This window comes from Bos mutus, chromosome 21 (genome assembly GCF_027580195.1).
Source record: "Bos mutus isolate GX-2022 chromosome 21, NWIPB_WYAK_1.1, whole genome shotgun sequence".
Taxonomy (NCBI): domain Eukaryota; kingdom Metazoa; phylum Chordata; class Mammalia; order Artiodactyla; family Bovidae; genus Bos; species Bos mutus.
In genome coordinates this window covers 24,271,133-24,292,002 of record NC_091637.1, presented here as the reverse complement: position 1 = coordinate 24,292,002, position 20,870 = coordinate 24,271,133, and the positions used below count along the sequence as shown (strand labels likewise).

Below are 20,870 nucleotides of genomic sequence, written 5' to 3'. Positions count from 1 at the left end.
AAGCTGAGCGCCAAAGAATTGATGCTTTTCAACTGTGGTGCTGGAGAAGACTCTTGAGAGTCCCTTGGACTGCAAGGAGATCCAACTAGTCCATCCTAAAGAAGATCAGTCCTTGGTGTTCATTGGAAGGACTGATACTGAGGCTGAAACTCCAATACTTTGGCCACTTCATGGGAAGAGTTGACTCATTGGAAAACACCCTGATGCTGGGAGGGATTGGGGGCAGGAGGAGAAGGGGACAACAGAGGATGAGATGGCTGGATGGCATCACCGACTCGATGCACATGAGTTTGGGTGAACTCTGGGAGTTGGTGATAGACAGGGAGGCCTGGCGTGCTGCGATTCATGGGGTTGCAAAGAGTTGGACACGACTGAGTGACTGAACTGAATGGAGAGGATATGAGGCAACTGGAATGAACACTTGACTAAGTTTGGTATTTGGCTGTGAACTGTTACAACTACTTTGGGCCACTGTTTGGTAGGATATACCAATGCTAACATATGTACACTCTGCAACTCTGCAATTATACTGCTCCCACTCATAGAAATGTTCACATATACACACCAAGCCACAGGTATAAGAATGTTCTCAATGGTCCCATATAGAAACAACACAAACGTCCAACAGTAAAGTGGATAAATAAATCATGGTTCATCCATACAGACTATGCAGCAATGAAAAAGTGTGTGGTTGTGCCACACACAGCCACGTAGATGAATCTAACAGACATAATGTCAAGAGAAAGAAGCCACACACAAAAGAATACATGTTGAACGCATGGCTTCCTTTATAATAAGTTTAAAAACAGACAAAACTCATTTATAGAAGCCAGAAAGTAGTCACCTTTGGGAGGGAGATGAAAGACTAGGAGAGACATGCATGAAGGAGACTGGAGGGATATGATAATGTACTATAAAGTGGTATGTGTGGTTACATAGGTGTGTTCACAGTATTTATCCACTTTACTAGGTAGATGTTATAAACAATTTACAGAAAGAAAAAAATGATTCCAACCAGCAACAACAACTTGGGAGAATACTGGAACATAATAAGAAAAATTTGAATACCTCAACAGAATAAAAGTCATGAATGTTAAGAAAAAAATGCAAATGGCCAATAAACATAAAGAAGTATAACTGTAAACAATTATGAGATTTTTTTCTTTTAAATCAATCTGGCCATGACTTAGAAGCAGAATATACTCAGTGTTGATATGGGAAATAAGAACTGGTCATAGAACTAAGAAGCATCAACCCTAAGGGTCAGAAAGATCTGTCACTGTAACTCTGGGTAAGGTGCTTAACCCCTCCCAGGTTCCATTCTTAAACCTATAAGATACCGTATAACTTCTATGTATTCATAATATTTTTAAAAGATATATAACCTACAATATATCTTCAAGGGCTATCAGGAGAACTGGAGGACATTACACACACAAATGTATATACATGAATAGCTTCTTTTTCTCTCTCGCAGAGGGAGACTGACTGCCCATTGCAATAGTTTCAAGTAGATTTTGGACAAGTTACAGCCTTACCTGCCGCAAACTCCTCAATGGTCATCAATGGGAAGCGGATCAAGGCCAGTGCTTTCCCCAGAACTTTCTGCTTGTTTCCAAAGGTCATAGGCAATTGTTGTCTTTGACATTCTGCTTCTGCCCATCGTACAACAGCTCCAAAAAGTCGACATTCTCTAATACTTAGAGTGTCTCTTTCTAGAACCGCACAGAGTGTGTCTACAAGTAATTTACAAAAATAAGTCAAATTAGGAATATTTTGCTATTTAACAAAATACTGACAAATATGCTTATATTAAAATTTCAACTCTCAATAAAAAATAGGTTATTTAAAGCTATAGATTCTACATTTAAAAATATTAAAGAATTAAAGGAACTACAAAGAATTCTTTAAAAAATTACCAGAAAGCTAATATTGAACTTGTTATCATATCTATTATGTAGATACAGTATCTCCTCATATATTTCATGCCATTTACAAGCATACTTAAATATCCAGGATAAGAATAATAAGTCAGAGTAAAAGGCTCCCAATCAGTAATGAACAAATTCATAGAGTCTACAGATTACAGTTAATTCATTCATTCAGCAAATATTTCTGATTAACCACTCACAACGTGTCAGGTACTATTTTAGACACCAAGGATACATCATTAAACAAAAAGGTTTAAAAATTCTTTCCTTCATGGAGCTTACATTCTAATGGGAGAAACACTAAATACACATAAGTAAGTTATAATGTGTCAAATAAGAAATGTAGGAAAAAATAGCAGGGTAAGTGGAATAATCAGAAATGGAGCTTAAAACAGGATGGTTTGGATTGGCCTCATGTGAGCTAAGATCTGAAGGAGGCTTTGGGTCAGGGTTGGTAGGCCAGATAGACATCTCGAGAGAAGCAGCACTCCAGGACCAGCCAGTGTGAAGGGTCTCTTATGAGGGCATGCCTGGCGTGTCGGAGGAAGAACCAGGAGGCCAGTGTGGTGGGAAGTGAGTGAGCAAGAGGGGAAAGTAGGAGGTGAGGAAGCTAGAACACGGGGGAAGCAGGATGCATTCATAAGGCATCCTGCAGATCATTTGGCTTTTGAGTGAAAAAGGGAACCTCTCTGGAGGGTATTGGGCTGTGACATTTTATGCTCTACAAGGACCACTCTGGAAGCTGTGATGAGAAGAGATGGTAACAGAGGCAAAAGTGGAAACACTATCAGTAGGGAGCTTCTTGTGGGGTTCCAGGTGAGAGGTGATGGTGGCTTGGACCAGACAGAAGTGGTGAAAAATGATAGGATTCACGGTATATTCTGAAAGGAGACAGGAGACTTCCTAACAGATTGGATAAAGGGGTGACAGGAAGCCTAAGTCCAGGGTAACTTTCAGGTTGATGGTAAGCAATGGCGGGCTGACAGTGGCACCAACTGAGATGAGAGCAACTATGCAGAAGTAGGGTGGGGAGAGGAAGTGGGGAGAGGCTGAAGTTTAATTTTGGACGTACTAAGTCTGAAGTCCTATTTGACATCTGAGTATAAATGTCATGACCGTAACTCAGGCCCTCACTCAGAATCCTTTCCTCTTATCATGGGCAAAATTAAAATAGGCTGAGTTATTTTTAAGCTACAGTAGACCAGAAGCAGTAAGTTCAGAGAAAAGGGCTTTAGAGGCTAACTCATTAACACGAGATGACATGCTGCAATCTAACAGGGACAAGAAGAGAGGAAATCTCTGAAAAGTAGACAGAAGTACTTGAAAAGGACGGTGTGGAGTCTTCTACACAAAGAGAGAGAGATGTTAAAAGAACTTCAGAGACCTGACGGCTTCAGTTTACAATAACTGATATTGATAATAATGACTACTAATAACCAGAAGAATCTTAAATTATAGTCAATATGTATTGTTTAATAAGGACAAGCAAAGTAAAACATTTTTTAGGTATCTTTCTCAAATGGCCAAAATGAAAGCTTTGTTTCTTTAAAAAAAAAAAAAAGAGATTGTTCAAGATTTTCTAAAGACCCTCAATACAGTAGGCACTATTACAAAATATCTAATAATTGTATTTTAAGTTTAAATAAAAATGAGGATGCTATATTGTAGAAATCAATGAAAACATTAAAATACAGTTAAATTGCCCAGAAACACACACCTCAGAAAAATTTGTTAAAAACAAAATTTTATTCTGCAGTGGCCTACACATTCATACCAGAACCAAATATAGATTTAATAACAAACACAGGTATCATTCCAGCAAAGACGTCACAGTCCCTAGAACACAGAAGGGGCTCAAGGGTATGTTAAAAATGAAAAGGTTAAACATAACCCTTTGATTTTCATAAACTCAAGCTTTTTTCTTCTCTAACAGCTGAGTAGATGTGTATAAACTAAGGCCCCAGGAAAACCCAGAAAATGAATGTAAATCAGTATACCTCAATAGTTGTAGAATTAGGAAAACATCATTACCATAATATTTAATCATTCAATAGAAAAATAGACAACTTCCAACTTACATTGTATGCTACCTTGTATGCTAGTAACTGCAGAAAAGATAAACACAGAAACTTAAAGACTTAAAAAAAAAAAGGCACATTATACTGCCCCTGGCATAATGTAAATTGATTCTGTTCTATCAAAGGATATATTATCTTTTTCCTTTGACAGAATGCTGCAAGAGAAACAGTATCTCACTACTTGTAAAAAGGTAAGCATATCCCTCTAGAGCACATATTCAAACGCCAGAGGAGAAAAAGCACCCCCAGAATGTAAAACAGCTATTGAAAAAAAGCTCCTGAAGCCAGGGCTTGCTTCCTCTCAGCTCCTAGACTGCTCTTTCATTCCCAAGTCTTAACAAGTACACTTCACACAAACTAGACTATGAGGTGAGAACACACAGGTCTTCTATTGATGGATGTGTTATAATAAGAAATGACAGCTGAGAGCCTAATAAAGATCATGAAAGCACATAAGATTATATTTATATACATAATACAATACTGGGTTTAATATAAACCACTGCCGAGTCAAATTCAATCAACAAATATTTATGGGGTTTTCATCCTGTGCAAGGAGCTACTTCAAGACTTCCAGGACCCAATGGCATGACTAATGTAGAAGCTATTTACAAAACAGCTTCTTGGAGTGAGTCACCCTGATGCCAGCAGCATTATTTCACATGAGTGGACTGAAGTGGAGCACCTGATGCCCCTTCAAAGGAAAGAAACAGGGACTGAGTCATGCTTCCTTGCCAACAGGTGGAGTGTTCAGGGCTCTCAAACATCCAGTAACTCAACAAAAACTCAAGAGCACACAATGTGCAGGTGCTGGGGAGGAACCTAATGTAGTGCCTGCCCTTCAGGATAATGCAGGAAGAGTATAAATCCTTCCCACGATAATACGCAATAGACAGGCAAATCAAGACAGAGATGTTACTGTAAACAGGAATATATTAAATTTCATGGAAGGGGGAGGGTTGCAGCTTTTAAGAAAGGAGTCTCTGCAGAGTTATAATCTGAGCCAAGACATGAAGACTGAGTAAGAACCAGCCAAGATGGGAAGGAAAGGCAACATTCTAGACACAGCCAATCAGTCTAACAAATATTAACTGAACACGTATTGTGTTCTACTGCTTTCAGTGTTGAAGGTATAGTGGTAAACAAGACAAAGGAGTTTAGAGTTTAAGAAGTTTACAATCTAGAAGGGGAAGGTCGACAATCAACATATACATAAACAAAGACCCAGACAAGATATTCAGAGAGTGATACATATTAAGAGAAAAATAAATCTGAATAATGGAACAGGGATTGTTTAGGGGAATGTGGTATCTACTTTAAGTAGGTGTGAGATGGCGCATCTCAGGTCTCCTTTAACCTAAGATCTGAATGATCAGAAAGAGGTAGCCATACAAAGAAGCTCCAATACTTTGGTCATCTGATGCAAAGAGCCAACTCATTGGAAAAGACCCTAAAGCTGGGAAAAATTGTGGGCATGAGGAGAAGGGGCAACAGAGGATGAGATGGTTGGATGGGATCACTTACTCAGTGGACATGAGTCTGAGCAAACTTTGGGAAATAGTGAAGGACAGGGAGGCCCAGCATGCTGCAGTCCATGGGGTTGCAGAGTAAGACACGACTGAGTGACTGAACAACAATAATACAAAGATTTAGAGTGGGGAAAAGGATTCCAATCAAAAGGAATAGCAAATACAAAGGCTCAAAAAATCAAAATAACTGTGGCCAGTGTATATGGAACACAGCGAATGAGGAAAAGAATGGCAGGGGACAGGTGAGAGAGAGAGAGGGTAAGTAATGACTGCCAGCTCTTTACAAAACTTCTGTTTTCTCTTCTTCCTGGGATGTGAATCATGTGCATCTCCTCACCTCCCCTGAAGTGAGGAGAGGTCTGGTGACTGAATTCTGTCCAGTGAAGTAAGAGCCAAAATGAGGGTGCCATTTCAAGGCCAAAGCTCATAAAACGTGGGTGTTTTCCCATCTGTCAGCAAGGTACAGATAATAACTCAGCCACAGGAAGTAGCAGAAAGCTAATCACTGGCCAGGGATACTGCCTCGGATTGCTGTGTGAGTGTGAAATAAATTTCTTTGTGTTGGAAACAGTATGCATTTGGGGGGTTTATCTGTGCAAATGTGTTGAGCTTGCATTTTGGGGTATATCTGTTATGAACACCATGCCCAAGCGTGGCCTACCCTAATAAAAGGCCTAATCATGCAGGATCTTCTAAGTTTTGTAAGCGATTTGAATCTTACTCTAATTGCAGTGGGAAGACACTGGAAGCCGAGGTGATATAATTTGCTGCTGTGTAGAGAATGGACAGGATGAAAGCAGGAGTGAGTGGACAAGATGAGAAGACAACCCTCAGGTTGGGAGAAAATAACTGCAAATGAAGCAACAGACAGAGGATTAGTCCCCAAAATTTAAGCAGCTCTTGCAGCTCAATATCAGAAACACAAACAACCCAATCAAAAAATGGGCAGAAGACCTCAACAGACATTTCTCCAAAGAAGACATACAGATGGCCAACACACACACAAAAAGATGCTCAACACTGCTTGCCATTAGACAAATGCAAATCAAAACCACAAAAAGGTATCATCTCATACCAGTCAGAATGACCATCATCAAAAAATCTACAAACAATAAATGCTGGAGAGGGTGTGGAGAGGAGGGAACACTCTTGCACTGTTGGTGGGAATGTAAATTGATACAGCCACTATGGAGAACAGTATGGAGATTCCTTTAAAAACTAGGAATAAAACTACCACATGACCCAGCTGGAGAAGACTCTGTAGTCCCTTGAATAGCAAGGAGATCAAACCAGTCAATCCTAAAGAAAATCAACCCTGCATATTCAACCCTGGAAGAACTGATGCTGAAGCTCCAATACTTTGGCCACTTGACGTGAAGAGCCAACTCACTGGAAAAGACCCTGATGCTGGGAGAGACTGAGGGCAGGAGGAAAAGGGGGTGACAGAGGACGAGATGGTTGGATGGCATCACTGACTCAATGGACATGAGTCTGAGCAAACTCCAAGAGACAGAGAAGGACAGGAAGCCTAGTGTGCTGCAGTTCATGGGGTCACAGTTGGACACAACTGAGAGACGAAACAACTTGACCCAGCAATCCCACTACTGGGCATATACCATAAGAAAACCGTAATTCAGAAATACTCCTGTACCTCAATGTTCACTGCAGCACTATTTATAACAGCCAGGACACGGATGCAACATAGATGTCCACCAACAGATGAATGGATAAAGAAGTTGCAGTACACATATACAATGGAATATTGCTCAGCCATAAAAAGGAAGAAACTTGAGTCAGTTGATCTGAGGTGGATGAACCTAGAGACTGTTATACAGAGTGAAATGCAAGAAAGAGAAAAATAAATATTCATACATTAATGCATATATATGGACTCTAGAAAAATGGTATTGATGAACCTATCTGCAGGGCAGGAATAGACACAGATGTGTCTGTGGGAATTGTGGACACAATAGGGGAAGGAGAGGGTGGGACGGGTTGAAAGAGTAGCACTGAAACATACACCTCATCGTATGCAAACAGATAGCCAGTGGGAAGATGCTGTATCGCACAGGGAGCACAGCTAGGTGCTCTGTGATGACCTAAAGGGGTGGGAGGGAGGCACAAGAGGGAGGGTACACACACACACTGATAGCTAATTCACAATGTCATATGGTAGAAACCAATACAACATTGTAAAGCAATTATACTCCAATAAAAAATAAAAATAAAGTAAAAAAAAGAGTGAGTGGCAGCAGGGAGACAACAGGAGAGCACAGAGCTTATCCAGGTGAATGAGAACAGTGACTTAGACCAGGTGGGAGCAACAGACAAAGTAAGACATAGTCAGAACTCAGGATACTATTTTTTAGGGGGGTGGGATGTGGGCTGCACCATACAGCTTGTCATATTTTAGTTCTCCGACCAGGGACTGAACCTGGGCCCAGCAATGAAAGCACCAACTCCTAGCCACTGGATCACCAGGAATTTCCTCAGCATACATTTTGACTGGAGAGCAGAAAACATGTGCTGATAAACTGCATGTGGGGTATGAAAGAGAGTAGTTAAAAATAACTTCTAGGTTTTTAGTTATGCATGGTGGTGCCATTAAGGAAGAGTTAAAACAACAACAACAACAACAACACTGGAAAGGAACAGAAAAGACAACAGGGAGTATGGGACAATCAATGGCTTTCTTTTAGCTGTGCTATTGGAAATGCCTATAAAAGCTCCAAATGAAGATGTAAAGTAAATAGTTGGCTACACAAATTTGGAGCCCAGTATAAGATAAAAGATATTTTGAGCTCATTAGATGATGATGATATTTAGAGTTATAGGCTGGATCCGCTCTTTCTGCTACCCTACATGACAAAATTCAAACTCCTGGGTCTGTGACTACATGGCCCCCACACCCTGGATTTCACTTGCCCTGCACTGCCCATCTTCTACACACGCTTTCTTCATGTGGTTCTACCTTCCTCTAATGCCCTCCCCTCTTCATTACCCAAATACTATCCATTCCCTAAGGCCCATGTCAGAACTTCCTGTGCCAAGATTCTCCTAACATCCCATTATGAGGAGCTCTATTCACATTTTGGATTTGCATAGTAATTATTTTCTATGTATCTAGTTCCGAAAAGGAAAAAAGACATTTTGCCATATGTCATCTTTTCTATGTAATGTCTTAATCTTAATTTTCACATATTTCTTCCCTGATTCTCCAAATAGATGAGTTTCCTAAAGAAAAAAAAATAAAAATCTTACCCATCTTTGTATTTCTTATAGGGCCCTGATACAATGCTATGCATATGGTGAGCATGAAAATTTGTTTGATCTGATATCTTTTAAAAGGCAATGAGGTAGTTAAGACTTTTAGGACTATTTCAGCAAAATAAAGCAAATCTCTTAAAGAGGCTAACTTAAAAATCACTTGGAAAAACCACTGATTTAAAAACAGCTCCTCTGCCAACAAGGCTCACTAGTAACACATTACTGTACTTAAAAGGTTAACATTTTAATTCACAGTGAACTTACCTATGTCAATATCAGTAAACCCTTCTGCACTTATTGCATCCATTGTGTTTTTGTCTATTGTGTCTAGACAAAGACTAGCAAGCTGAGGTTCATCAAATAAACGAGCCTAAACATATAAAAAGATAGTTATTTTCACAGTTATTCTAACTTCAGACTGTCCATATTCAACGGTAATACTGTAAACAGTTATAACTGCCAATTATATAAAAACTCATACTTAAAATACAATTATAATATGCTTAAAACTTTCATTTCAAAATCGAAATAAAAGCGAAAAGCACAAATGTCCAAAAGATAACAATTCAATTACCATTAAACAACTGTTATTTTTATTTCTATATGTATATATATGCACTTATATATTACATATTTTGATCCTTAGTGAAACACTCTAGGGTAGATAAGGCAGACATCTTCCCATTATACACATGAGAAAAGAGAGGCTCAGAGAGGTGCACTGACTCTAGCCAGCTATGTTCCAAAGTGAAAGTGAAAATCGCTCAGTTGTGCCTGACTCTTTACAACCCATAGACTATACAGTCCAGGGAATTCTCCAGGCCAGAATACTGGAGTGGGTAGCCTTTCCCTTCTCCAGGGTATCTTCCCAACCCAGGGATTGAATCCAGGTCGCCTGGATTGCAGGCGGATTCTTAACCAGCTGAGCCACAGGAGAAGCCAGCCCTTAAAGCCCAGTCTTAGGATCTTTTCACTAAATGATAACATCAATTGTCAAGCATACCAGTACAAACAGATTTTTCCCACCATTTCCTGTTTGATTGGGGGGAAGAGAATAAAGTACAAAAATTTTAGAGCATTAAGGTTCTGGGAACCTAAGCAAAAACGAGGCCTAACAAACAGCAAAGCAAATAAGTAAATTCACATGATAGGATATTATACAATGAGAATGAACGATCTACAACTACACACAGCAATAGGAATGAATCCCACAAACTTAATGGTAAGCATAACGAAGTAATGTATATGTTGAGCAAAAGAGTATACAGCTGACCCTTGAACAACTTGCAGGTTGGGGGCACTGATCTCTGTGTAGTTGAAAATCCACACAGAACTTACAGTTGGACCTTTGCATCTGAGGTTCTTCCATATCCGTGAATTCAATCAACCACAAATCATGCACTATTTACTAGTTTTTACCACTTAGTGGTAAAATTTACATGTGTAATTTTTTACCACTAAGTTCAAGGCCATGTTGGTCAAGAGTCAACTGCTATATGATTTCTGCAAAGCTGAGCTTTAAGAAGTCAGAAGTCAAACTTATAATATGTGCTTTACCTGGATGTACATTATAATTCAAAAAAACAAGTTTAAAAGTAAGTAAAATTCTAACGTTGGCAGATATTCTAGCTGGCCAACTCAGTGTTTATAGTTGAGTTAGTATTTATGCAGAAAAATGGATTATTTCACTTTTAGGAAAAATAATTTTTGGTAAAAGTTATTTTATTCAGAGTAGCAATATTTTCAGTCTTTCAATACGATGTCATATTTGCCTGGGAATCTACTGCTGCTACTTTGGAGTAAAACTAGTTTTCTCTAAATTTGAGTGTGGCACTATTTTTAATGACTATATTGCCCCAGAGTGTATTCCCTATGTAATCCACGCTGGGACAGCACACTGGTTCTTTGTTTTAGAGGGATGCTGGCATAGGTCCTCTCAAGTAAATGAACATGCTCAGTTCAAATGATTCACTTGGCAGGAACAAGACATTCACATGACAATTCATGGGCTAATTCACATGACCCCACTAAAGAAAAATCTGGAGTAATGTTGAGTTCTAAGACCAACAAAGCACTGAAAAGTTCCTTTCTTCCTCAGTGACATATGTTAAGCCTTGCTACTCAAAATGAGGTTCAGAAGCACCAGCATCATCTGAAAGTCTGTTAGAAATGCAGACTTTCAGGCCCATATTGCTGTGTGTAGATCTATAACAACAGGAATGAATCCCAGAAACTTAATGGTAAGCAAAAGAAAGTAAGATACATGTTGAGCAAAAGTATACAGCTGACTTTGGCTTACTGAACTAGAAAGTGGATTTTCATTGTCAAAGTTTAATTTATTGACTTCTAATTTTTCTTTTTATGGTCACATTGTGTAGCACATGGGATCCTAGTTTCCCAGCCAGGGATCCATCTGACCCAAGCCCTCTGCAGTGGAAGCTCGGAGCCTTAACCACTGGACAGCTAGGAAAGTCCTACTGGTTTCTAAATTTTATGACTGAATTAAAAAAAATGAAAGTAGTTAAGTGACCCTCTTCACACACAATAAAATTCTTCAGACAACAAAGAATCATGATGATCAACTTCTTCATTAGATTTTCATCACAAGTTCAGAAAAGGAAAAAAAAAAATGCAAGTGGTAAAGAATCCACCTGCCAATGCAGGAGATGCAAGTGATTCCCCGGTCAGGAAGATGCCCTGGAGAAGGAAATGGCAACCCACTCCAGTATTTTTGCCTGGGAAATCCCACGGACAGAGGAGCCTGGCGGGCTTCATTCCATGGGGTTGGTCGCAAAAGAGTCGGATGAGACTTAGCAACTGAACAACAGATATCACTTGTTAGTTATATAATCTTTATTGAGTTATTTCACCTCTCTGTGCTTCTATATAAAAAGGGGATGATAAGAAAATCTTCACCGAGGATAGCTACAACTCCTAAAGTTATTGTAAAGATTAAATGAATTAATGCATACAAAGTATTTAGAATGGGACCTGGCACACACTAAGTCACTCAATACATCTTGCAGTTATTATCAATATCACCATACTCTACTGGTTTAAGGTTGAGACCTTTTACCACTTGCTATCTTACCTTACGTTAGACATTTACCTCTTTAAGCTTCTATTTCATCTTTGAAAGGGGGATAATAATAATAATAAATATCATCACAGCTTAAAGAAGGAGTAAATGTGATAATATATACAAATGGAATAACCTGTGTCTGGTGTACAATACACACAGACATGGAGTTCTGTGATTATGTCCAAGAAGAGGTGACATCAGCATGTTCTTTCTTCTGTAACTATAAATACTCAATGACCAAAGATTTACAAAAAGAAGTATCATCATTTGTGATGTGACAGAATGCATGCACAATGGGAAACAAGTCTGACTCCACCCAGCCTGTTGTGAGACTCTGGGCAGGTAGTTAACTAGTCAGGTTTTAGTTTTTTCATGTGCAAAATGAGAGGGTTAAGTTAAGGAATATCTGTGATTATTTCCACTACTAATATTCAGCAGGATTACATATTATCAACTTAGACATCCCCCCCACCCCCCTCATTTTAACTCTCTCACCTCTGTAAAGACCCTATCTCCAAGTAAGGTCACATTCTGAGGGTCCTGGGGATTAAAATTTCAACATGTGAATTCTGAGGACACAATTCACCACCTGGCACTGAGTTACAGACTAGCTTAGGATTTTTGTAAACAATTCGTAAAAGGGTATCATTACCTTATCTAAGAAAAAAAAAATCGATTTACTTATATCTCAAGTATGAAGCTCAGATTATAGGCATTTAACAAGTGCTAGATAGTGTATGTTGAGGATTGGTTAATGGTTCCATAAATGTGTTCAGTATGTAAATATTCAGACTATACACGTATCATTCTGTATTTAAAGTATACTCGTTGAAAATTTTCATAAGTGTCAAAGAAAGAATATTCTTAAATTTTAACTTCTCCAAAATATCATATGACATCCCTTACATGTAGAATGAAAAAAGAAATGATACAAATGAACTTACTTTCAAAACACAAAGAGACTCACAGAAAGATTTAGAAAATGAACTCATGGTTGCCAGGGGGAAGGTACAGTTGAGGACTCTGGAAAAGTCATGTACACATTGCTATATTAAAAATGGATAACCAACAAAAACCTATTATATAGCACATGGAACTCTGCTCAATGTTTTGTCCTAGTGTGGATGGGAGGGGAGTCTGAGGGAGGATGGATACATGTATATCTACGGCTGAGCCCTTCGCTGTTCAACTGAAAGTATCCCAACATTGTTAATTGGCTATACCCCAATACAAAATGTTTTTGGTGTTCAAAAATAAAAATAAATTCTAAACCCTCCAGAAGTGGGTCACCAAGCTGACAGAATACAGTAAATCTTACAACTGCTCTGGACTTGAAATACTCAATGTTAATTTCAGACCCAACAAAAATAGAGCACTAAGGTCCAGAAAGCTTCATACTCTCCTACTCTCAATCACAGCAGAAACAACGCTGGACACTACTCTCAACTCCAACCCTAAACAGCTATGTAACTTTACAGAGATGAAACACCCTATTTACATTAAGGCTTGGCTCAGACGGTAAAGAACCTGCTTGCGATGCCTGCAATGCAGGAAACCTGGGTTTGATCCTTGGGTCAGGAAGATCCCTTGCAGAAGGGAATGGCAACCCACTCCAGTATCCTTGCCTGGAGAATTCCACGGACAGATGAGCCTGATGGGCTACAGTCTGTGGGGTCTCAAAGAGTTGGACACAACTGAGTGACTAACACTTTCTTCAGTTTCTTCACCTATATGATACATTAACTCTACTTTGTTTTTCTATTCTAAAATCACATGAACCTGATATATTTCCCTCAATGAAATCAGAAGACTTCATATGCTTTAAAAATGATGATCTCAGACTAATTCTCCAGGAAATATTAAACATTCATATACAATTAAACACAATTTTTAAAGTTAAAAGATACATACCTTAGCTACATCAACTTACCTGCGTAAGTAACATGAAGGCATTATCTGCCCTGAGATGTTTGGTGAGAAATTCCACACAATGAGCTTCCAAGGCTGGGACTGCATACTTCTTAGCCGTATAAAGAGTCGTCATAACTGTTTCTGGGCCAATTTGAACTTCATCTGAATACAGAAATCTGGGAAGCAAGTGGAAATTGCAGAGACAGTCAGGAGGGTTTTAGACAAGCAATCCATTGGAGTTAAGTCTCTGAGGAATATTTGAAAAGATAATGAGCAAAGTGAAAAATAACTTGAAAAGCACATCAGACTTCCCAGGTTATTTGCACATACATCACCTCATTTTACTCTGACTCAATCCTGAGAGGTAGGCAGTCTCCATTTATAGAGACTAAAGTTAAGTCTTCAAGCCAAATTTTTAAAGGCCTTTTAGCACTCCAGAGCAGCTTTCTCTCTTCTTCATCAAAAAATGTTCACTTAAACAAACTTACAGACAGCTTAAGTTCACATCTCTAAATGTCAAAACATCCATTTATTTCCTGATGATGGTATCTTCTTATTCTGGGCATCTTTTAACCTTTCCTTATTATCCCAGAATTAGTATTATGACCAAAGACTAGAGTACAGGGGTTCAGAAGAATAAAACAGTTTAATGATATCTTAAATAACCCCATACTGCTATGTGCTTTTGGGTATATAAGTCCAATTTTCTCTTGAAATACTACCAAACCAATACCACCTTACCCACCGCCTCAGGAGCTGATTCTACCTGTTACTAGATAAATCAGATTCCTAGAAGTACACATAGAGGATAAGAATCTCAGAGAAGGCCTGGGCAGTTCCTGCTGAATTATACTGAAGCTACTGCATATTCATTTTAGTTCTTCTGCCGTTCCTCAGAGACCCTTGAGCTTACTGCCCAATTCTCAGTTACACTCAGAGCAGCTGAGGGTGCTGGAGAAATAAGGCATTGAGAACAAGTATTTTATTTTAGCAATACGTATTAAGACTTAGAACCATGAATATCTTTCAGAACACTATACAGTAGAGTGAGTGAGGAAAGGAGGTTCTAGTTCATGTCCCTTTTCTTTGCTTTTCAATTTCTCTATTCTGGTGGCCAGAATCACTGCCCAAGATCAAATTCTAGCTGGTTACATCCCCCAACTTCCCACTTTAACCAAATGCTGGCATCCCTCCAATAAGATCATTATCCTTACAACTACTTCCAGTGGAAGCTGTTCACTCCCATCCTTCCCTGGTGGTTCAGATGGTAAAGAATCTCCCTGCAATGCAGGAGACCCGGGGTTTGATCCCTGGGTAGGGAAGATCCCCTGGAGAAGGGTATGGCTACCCACTCCAGTATTCTTGCCTGGAGAATCCCATGAACAGAGGAGCCTGGTTCACAAAAAGTCGGACACAATTGAGTGACTCCCTTACAACTCAGGTGCAAAAGTAAAGGTTGCTGTTTTTCAAGATTACATTGTTTTCAAACATTTTTCCAAAACCCTTCAAGCCATCCATCTGTACCACCCTCATAATATTCACTTAATGACACATGTCATTTAGTGATGAGTGCACGGAATTAAAAAAAACCTTAAGTCTCTTATAGTTAGGGGTAGGGGGATGAATAAAAAGAGGAGGGAAAATTAGCATTTGTTGAGTCTCTATCATGTGACAGATGCCAATTCATTTAATCCTCTCACAAAGAAGGGAGGTGCTGCTACCTGCATTTTAAAGATGGGTTAACAGGCTGAGGAAACACAAGAGCTGTCTACCATAACACACCATCTCTGGGCTCTGACTGCTTTCAGTGTTAGACTCTCAGGCCAGTCAGGTGGGAGCCCTCTTAATTTGCCTGGACTCAAGAAGAGATTGCTTGAGTTTGAATCTATCACTTCCTAGCTACATGACTTTAAATAAGTTATCACTGTGCTCCTCTCTGTTAAAGAGATTTGTACAACAGTATCTTCTTCATAATGCTCTGGTGAGGATTAGTATCAGTTAAAATACACACAAATACTTAGTAAACATTAGCTATTTATTTTTTATACTGCTTCATTTTTTATCTCTATTTTCCTCTATATTTCACAAGATTTCAAGTGTTCCAGCCCTTCTATTTTTCCCCTAGCAATCATACAGTTAAATTTCTAAGCATTCTTGCCTCTTGAGTACTTTTTTTTAACTCCACAGTACCATGTCTCATTTTTATGGATGTGAAAAATGTTCTCAGTCTCCAAGTTTTAAAAGTTCCTTTCTGTTCCCTGAATTACCTATTTCCTTGAGGACCAGCTGTTCTTGGTCTTTATCATTCATTCATATTCTGATTGTCCTTATACGTCAAAGTTTAATGATTATCTCCAGTGACCATTCCAGTAGCTGGTGTGTTTTCTTTGCTGTTGTGTAAGCAGGACTGCTTTCCAGCTAAAACCTTCTCCAAGATGGAGAGGTGGGTGGGGAGCTGTGTATGTGGGAGGCTCGTCTGACACCTTACCTGAGAGTGGGAAAGCAGCCTTTAGGTCAGATACCACACCTCCTCCACCCCCTTTCAATGCCATCACCCTGAATTCCCTAAGATAAGCCAGCATCCTCGTTCTCCCCAGGTGGTTTGTCTAGTTTCTGTCAAGAGGAGACTGTCAGCTATTGCGGAGGGGGGCGGGGGCAGGGGCAGGGGTGGGGGTGGCGTGCAATGGTTAGCATACAAGAGCTGGTTGAGGGGATGACCTTCTCATTTCACCTTGCTCACCACCAGCTCTCAACCTAGAGCCATGCTGGGGCTCAGCCAGGAAAGACAGCCCCCACCTCCACCACAGCTCTTCCTTCTCTGGATTCTGGGCTCCAGCCACTCCACTTCATTATCAACACACTTCCAACTGCCTTGTCCCTTTCTACACTGCCTTCCAACCTCTCTCCCTTTTTGTCTTCACTGTAATGGGTTTATTTCTTTTGTATTTCTCTATATAGTCATTTTAACTGGAACAGACAGAAGGCTAACAACATGCTCAATTCCCTTCTTAAACGAGAAACCGATTAAGTTTTTAAGGGACAGATAGGAAGAAGTCTTCATATTTGTCTTAGTTTGTTTTCAGGCAAAAATTACTAGTTATAAACTATAGAGCTGAGATGCAGGGCCTTTATTACCATTGTTTGAATAGATTCAAGCTTAAGGAAACCAGTTCCACAAAACTGAAGTACATGGTTCTGTAACAATCTATAATTGGGGTCCCTGACAAAAAGAGCTGGAAAAGGTTCCCACAAGAACTTCTACTTAAGATCCAAAACATGAAAAGAGGGTAGGAAGAACATTCCAGGAACCAAAGAATTGTGTTTTCAGACTATACTATATGGCCCACAGGGCTTCCCTGGTGGCTCAGTGGTAAAGAACCTGCCTGCAATGCAGGAGATGTGGGCTTGATCCGGAGGTCGGGAAGATTTCCTGGAGAAGGGAATGGCAAGGCCCTTCAGTATTCTTGCCTGGAAAATCCAACAGACAGAAGAGCCTGGTGGGCTGCAGTCCACAGGGTCGCACAGAGTCGGACACGACTGAGTCACTAACATATGGCCCACAACTCCATTCAAGTTGCCTTTCATGACCCAGATAACCACAATGGTATGATCACTCATCTAAAGGCAGACATCCTGGAATGCAAAGTCAAGTGGGCCTTTGGAACCATCACTATGAACAAAGCTAGAGAAGGTGATGGAATTCCAGTTGAGCTACCTCAAATCCTAAAAGATGATGCTGTGAAAGTGCTGCACTCAATATGCCAAATTTGGAAAACTCAGCACTGGCCACAGGACTAGAAAAGGTCTGTTTTCATTCCAATTCCAAAGAAAGGCAATGCCAAAGAATGCTCACAATACTGCACAATTGCACTCATCTCATACGCTAGCAAAGTAATGCTCAATATTCTCCAAGCCAGGCTTCAGCAGTACGTGAACCATGAATTGAACTTCCAGATGTTCAAGCTGGATTTAGAAAAGGCAGAGGAACCAGAGATCAAATTGCCAACATCCACTGGATCATCGAAAAAGCAAGAGAGTTCCAGAAAAGCATCTACTTTTGCTTTATTGACTCTGCCAAAGCCTCTGACTATGTGGATCACAAGGAAGTGTGGAAAATTCTTCAAGAGATGGGAATACCAGACCACCTTACTTGCCTCCTGAGAAATCTTTATGTAGGTCAAGAAGCAACGGTTAGAACTGGACATGGAACAACAGACTGGTTCCAAATCGGGAAAGGAGTATGTCAAGGCTGTATACTGTCACCCTGTTTATTTCACTTACATGCAGAATACATCATGCAAAATGCCAGGCTGGATGAAGCACAAGCTGGAATCAAGATTGCAGGGAGAAATATCAATAACCTCAGATAAGCAGATGACACCACCCTTACGGAAGAAAGCAAAAAACTAAAGAGCTTGATGAACGTGAAAGAGCAGAGTGGAAAAGTTGGCTTAAAATTCAACATTCAGAAAACTAAAATCATGGCATCTGGTCCCATCACTTCATGGGAAATAGGGAAATAGTGAGAGACTTTTATTTTGGGGGGCTTCAAAATCACTGCAGATGGTGACTGCAGGCATGAAATTAAAAGATGCTTGCTCCTTGGAAGAAAAGCTATGACCAACCTAGAGAGAATATTAAAAAGCAGAGACATTACTTTGCTAACAAAGGTCCGTATAGTCAAAGCCATGGTTTTTCTAGTAGTCATGTATGGATGTGAGAGTTGGACTATAAAGAAAGCTGAGCGCCAAAGAATTGATGCTTTTGAACTGGGGTGTCGGAGAAGACTCTTGAGAGTCCCTTGAACTGCAAGGAGATCCAACCAGTCCATCCTAAAGGAAATCAGTCCTGAATATTCATTGGAAGGACTGATGCTGAAGCTGAAGCTCCAATACTTTGGCCACCTGATGCAAAGAACTGACTCACTGGAAAAGACCTTGATGCTGGGAAAGATTGAGGGCAAGAGGAGAAGGGGACAACAGAGGATGAGATGGTTGGATGGCATCACCGACTCAATGGACACGAATTTGGGTAAACTCCGGGAGTTGGTGATGGACAGGGAAGCCTCGTGTGCTTCAGTCCATGGGGTCGCAAAGAGTCAGACGTGACTGAGTGACTGAACTGAACTGAAACTATACCTTGGTAATATATCTTTGGCTTGAATATATTTAAGAAACATCTATATTTATATCTAAAGATGTAGGTTAAGGACACTATTCATCTCAGTAATGCCTTCTTTATGATGGGACAGCATCAGGAATTGCGGTGGCCGGGAAGACCAACCCCACGCCGTGGCTGCACGGGCACAGGAGGGCCTAGAGGAGCTATCCCACGTTGAAGGTCAGGAAGGGTGGTGGTGAGGAGATACCCCTTGTCCAAGGTAAGGAGCATTGGCTGCGCTTTGCTGGAGCAGCCGTGAAGAGATACCCCACGCCTGAGGTAAGAGAAACCCAAGTAAGACGGAAGGTGTTGCAGAGGGCATCAGAGGGCAGACACACTGAAACCATACTCACAGAAAACTAGTCAATCTAATCACACTAGGACCACAGCCTTGTCTAACTCAATGAAACTAAGCCATGCCCGTGGGGCAACCCAAGATGGGCGGGTCATGGTGGAGAGATCTGACAGAATGTGGTCCACTGGAGAAGGGAATAGCAAACCACTTCAGTATTCTTGCCTTGAGAACCCCATGAACAGTATGAAAAGGCAAAATGATAGGATACTGAAAGAGGAATTCCCCAGGTCAGTAGGTGCCCAATATGCTACGGGAGATCAGTGGAGAAATAACTCCAAAAAGAATGAAGGGATGGAGCCAAAGCAAAAACAATACCCAGCTGTGGATGTGACTAGTGATAGAAGCAAGGTCCAATGCTGTAAAGAGCAATACTGCATAGGAACCTGGAATGTCAGGTCCACGAATCAAGGCAAATTGGAAGTGGTCAAACAAGAGATGGCAAGAGTGAATGTCGACATTCTAGGAATCAGCAAACTGAAATGGACTGGAATGGATGAATTTAACTCAGATGACCATTATATCTACTACTGCAGGCAGGAATCCCTCAGAAGAAAAGGAGTAGCCATCATGGTCAGCAAAAGATTCCGAAATGCAGTACTTGGATGCAATCTCAAAAACGACAGAATGATCTCTGTTCGTTTCCAAGGCAAACCATTCAATATCACAGTAATCCAAGTTTATGCCCCAACCAGTAACGCTGAAGAACCTGAAGTTGAATGGTTCTATGAAGACCTCCAAGACCTTTTAGAACTAACACCCAAAAAAGATGAATGTTCTTTTCATTATAGGGGACTGGAATGCAAAAGTAGGAAGTCAAGAAACACCTGAAGTAACAGGCAAATTTGGCCTCGGAATACGGAATGAAGCAGGGCAAAGACTAATAGAGTTTTGCCAAGAAAATGCACTGGTCATAACAAACACCCTCTTCCAACAACACAAGAGAAGACTCTACACATGGACATCACCAGATGGTCAACACCAAAATCAGATTGATTATATTCTTTGCAGCCGAAGATGGAGAAGCTCTATACAGTCAGCAAAAACAAGACCGGGAGCTGACTGTGGCTCAGATCATGAACTCCTTATTGCCAAATTCAGACTTAACTTGAACAAAGTAGGGAAAACCATTAGACCATTCAGGTATGACCTAAATCAAATCCCTTATGATTATACAGTGGAAGTGAGAAATAGATTTAAGGGCCTAGATCTGATAGATAGAGTGCCTGATGAACTATGGAATGAGGTTCGTGACATTGTACAGGAGACAGGGATCAAGACCATCCCCATGGAAAAGAAATGCAAAAAAGCAAAATGGCTGTCTGGGGTGGCCTTACAAATAGCTGTGAAAAGAAGAGAAGCAAAAAGCAAAGGAGAAAAGGAAAGATATAAACATCTGAATGCAGAGTTCCAAAGAATGGCAAGAAGAGATATGAAAGCCTTCTTCAGTGATAAATGCAAAGAAAAAGAGGAAAACAACAGAATGGGAAAGACTAGAGATCTCTTCAAGAAAATCAGAGATACCAAAGAAACATTTCATGCAAAGATGGGCTCGAAAAA

At 40.2% G+C, this 20,870-nt stretch overlaps 1 protein-coding gene across 5 annotated transcripts in view; it reads right to left on the bottom strand.

Annotated features, from left to right (window-relative positions):
- Positions 1-20,870, bottom strand: part of BTBD1 (BTB domain containing 1) — a 51,934-nt gene that overhangs the window by 22,678 nt on the left and 8,386 nt on the right. For 4 of the 5 annotated variants that reach the window (XM_070358413.1, XM_070358410.1, XM_070358412.1 and 1 more), the window contains exons 2-5: positions 13,818-13,974; positions 12,383-12,427; positions 9,070-9,175; positions 1,539-1,736 (exon numbers count right to left, since the gene is read on the bottom strand). In XM_070358413.1, the coding sequence (XP_070214514.1) occupies positions 1,539-1,736; positions 9,070-9,175; positions 12,383-12,427; positions 13,818-13,974 (506 nt within the window). The remainder of the gene's footprint in view (positions 1-1,538; positions 1,737-9,069; positions 9,176-12,382; positions 12,428-13,817; positions 13,975-20,870) is intronic. The other variant, XM_005889768.3, reaches the window with a different exon arrangement.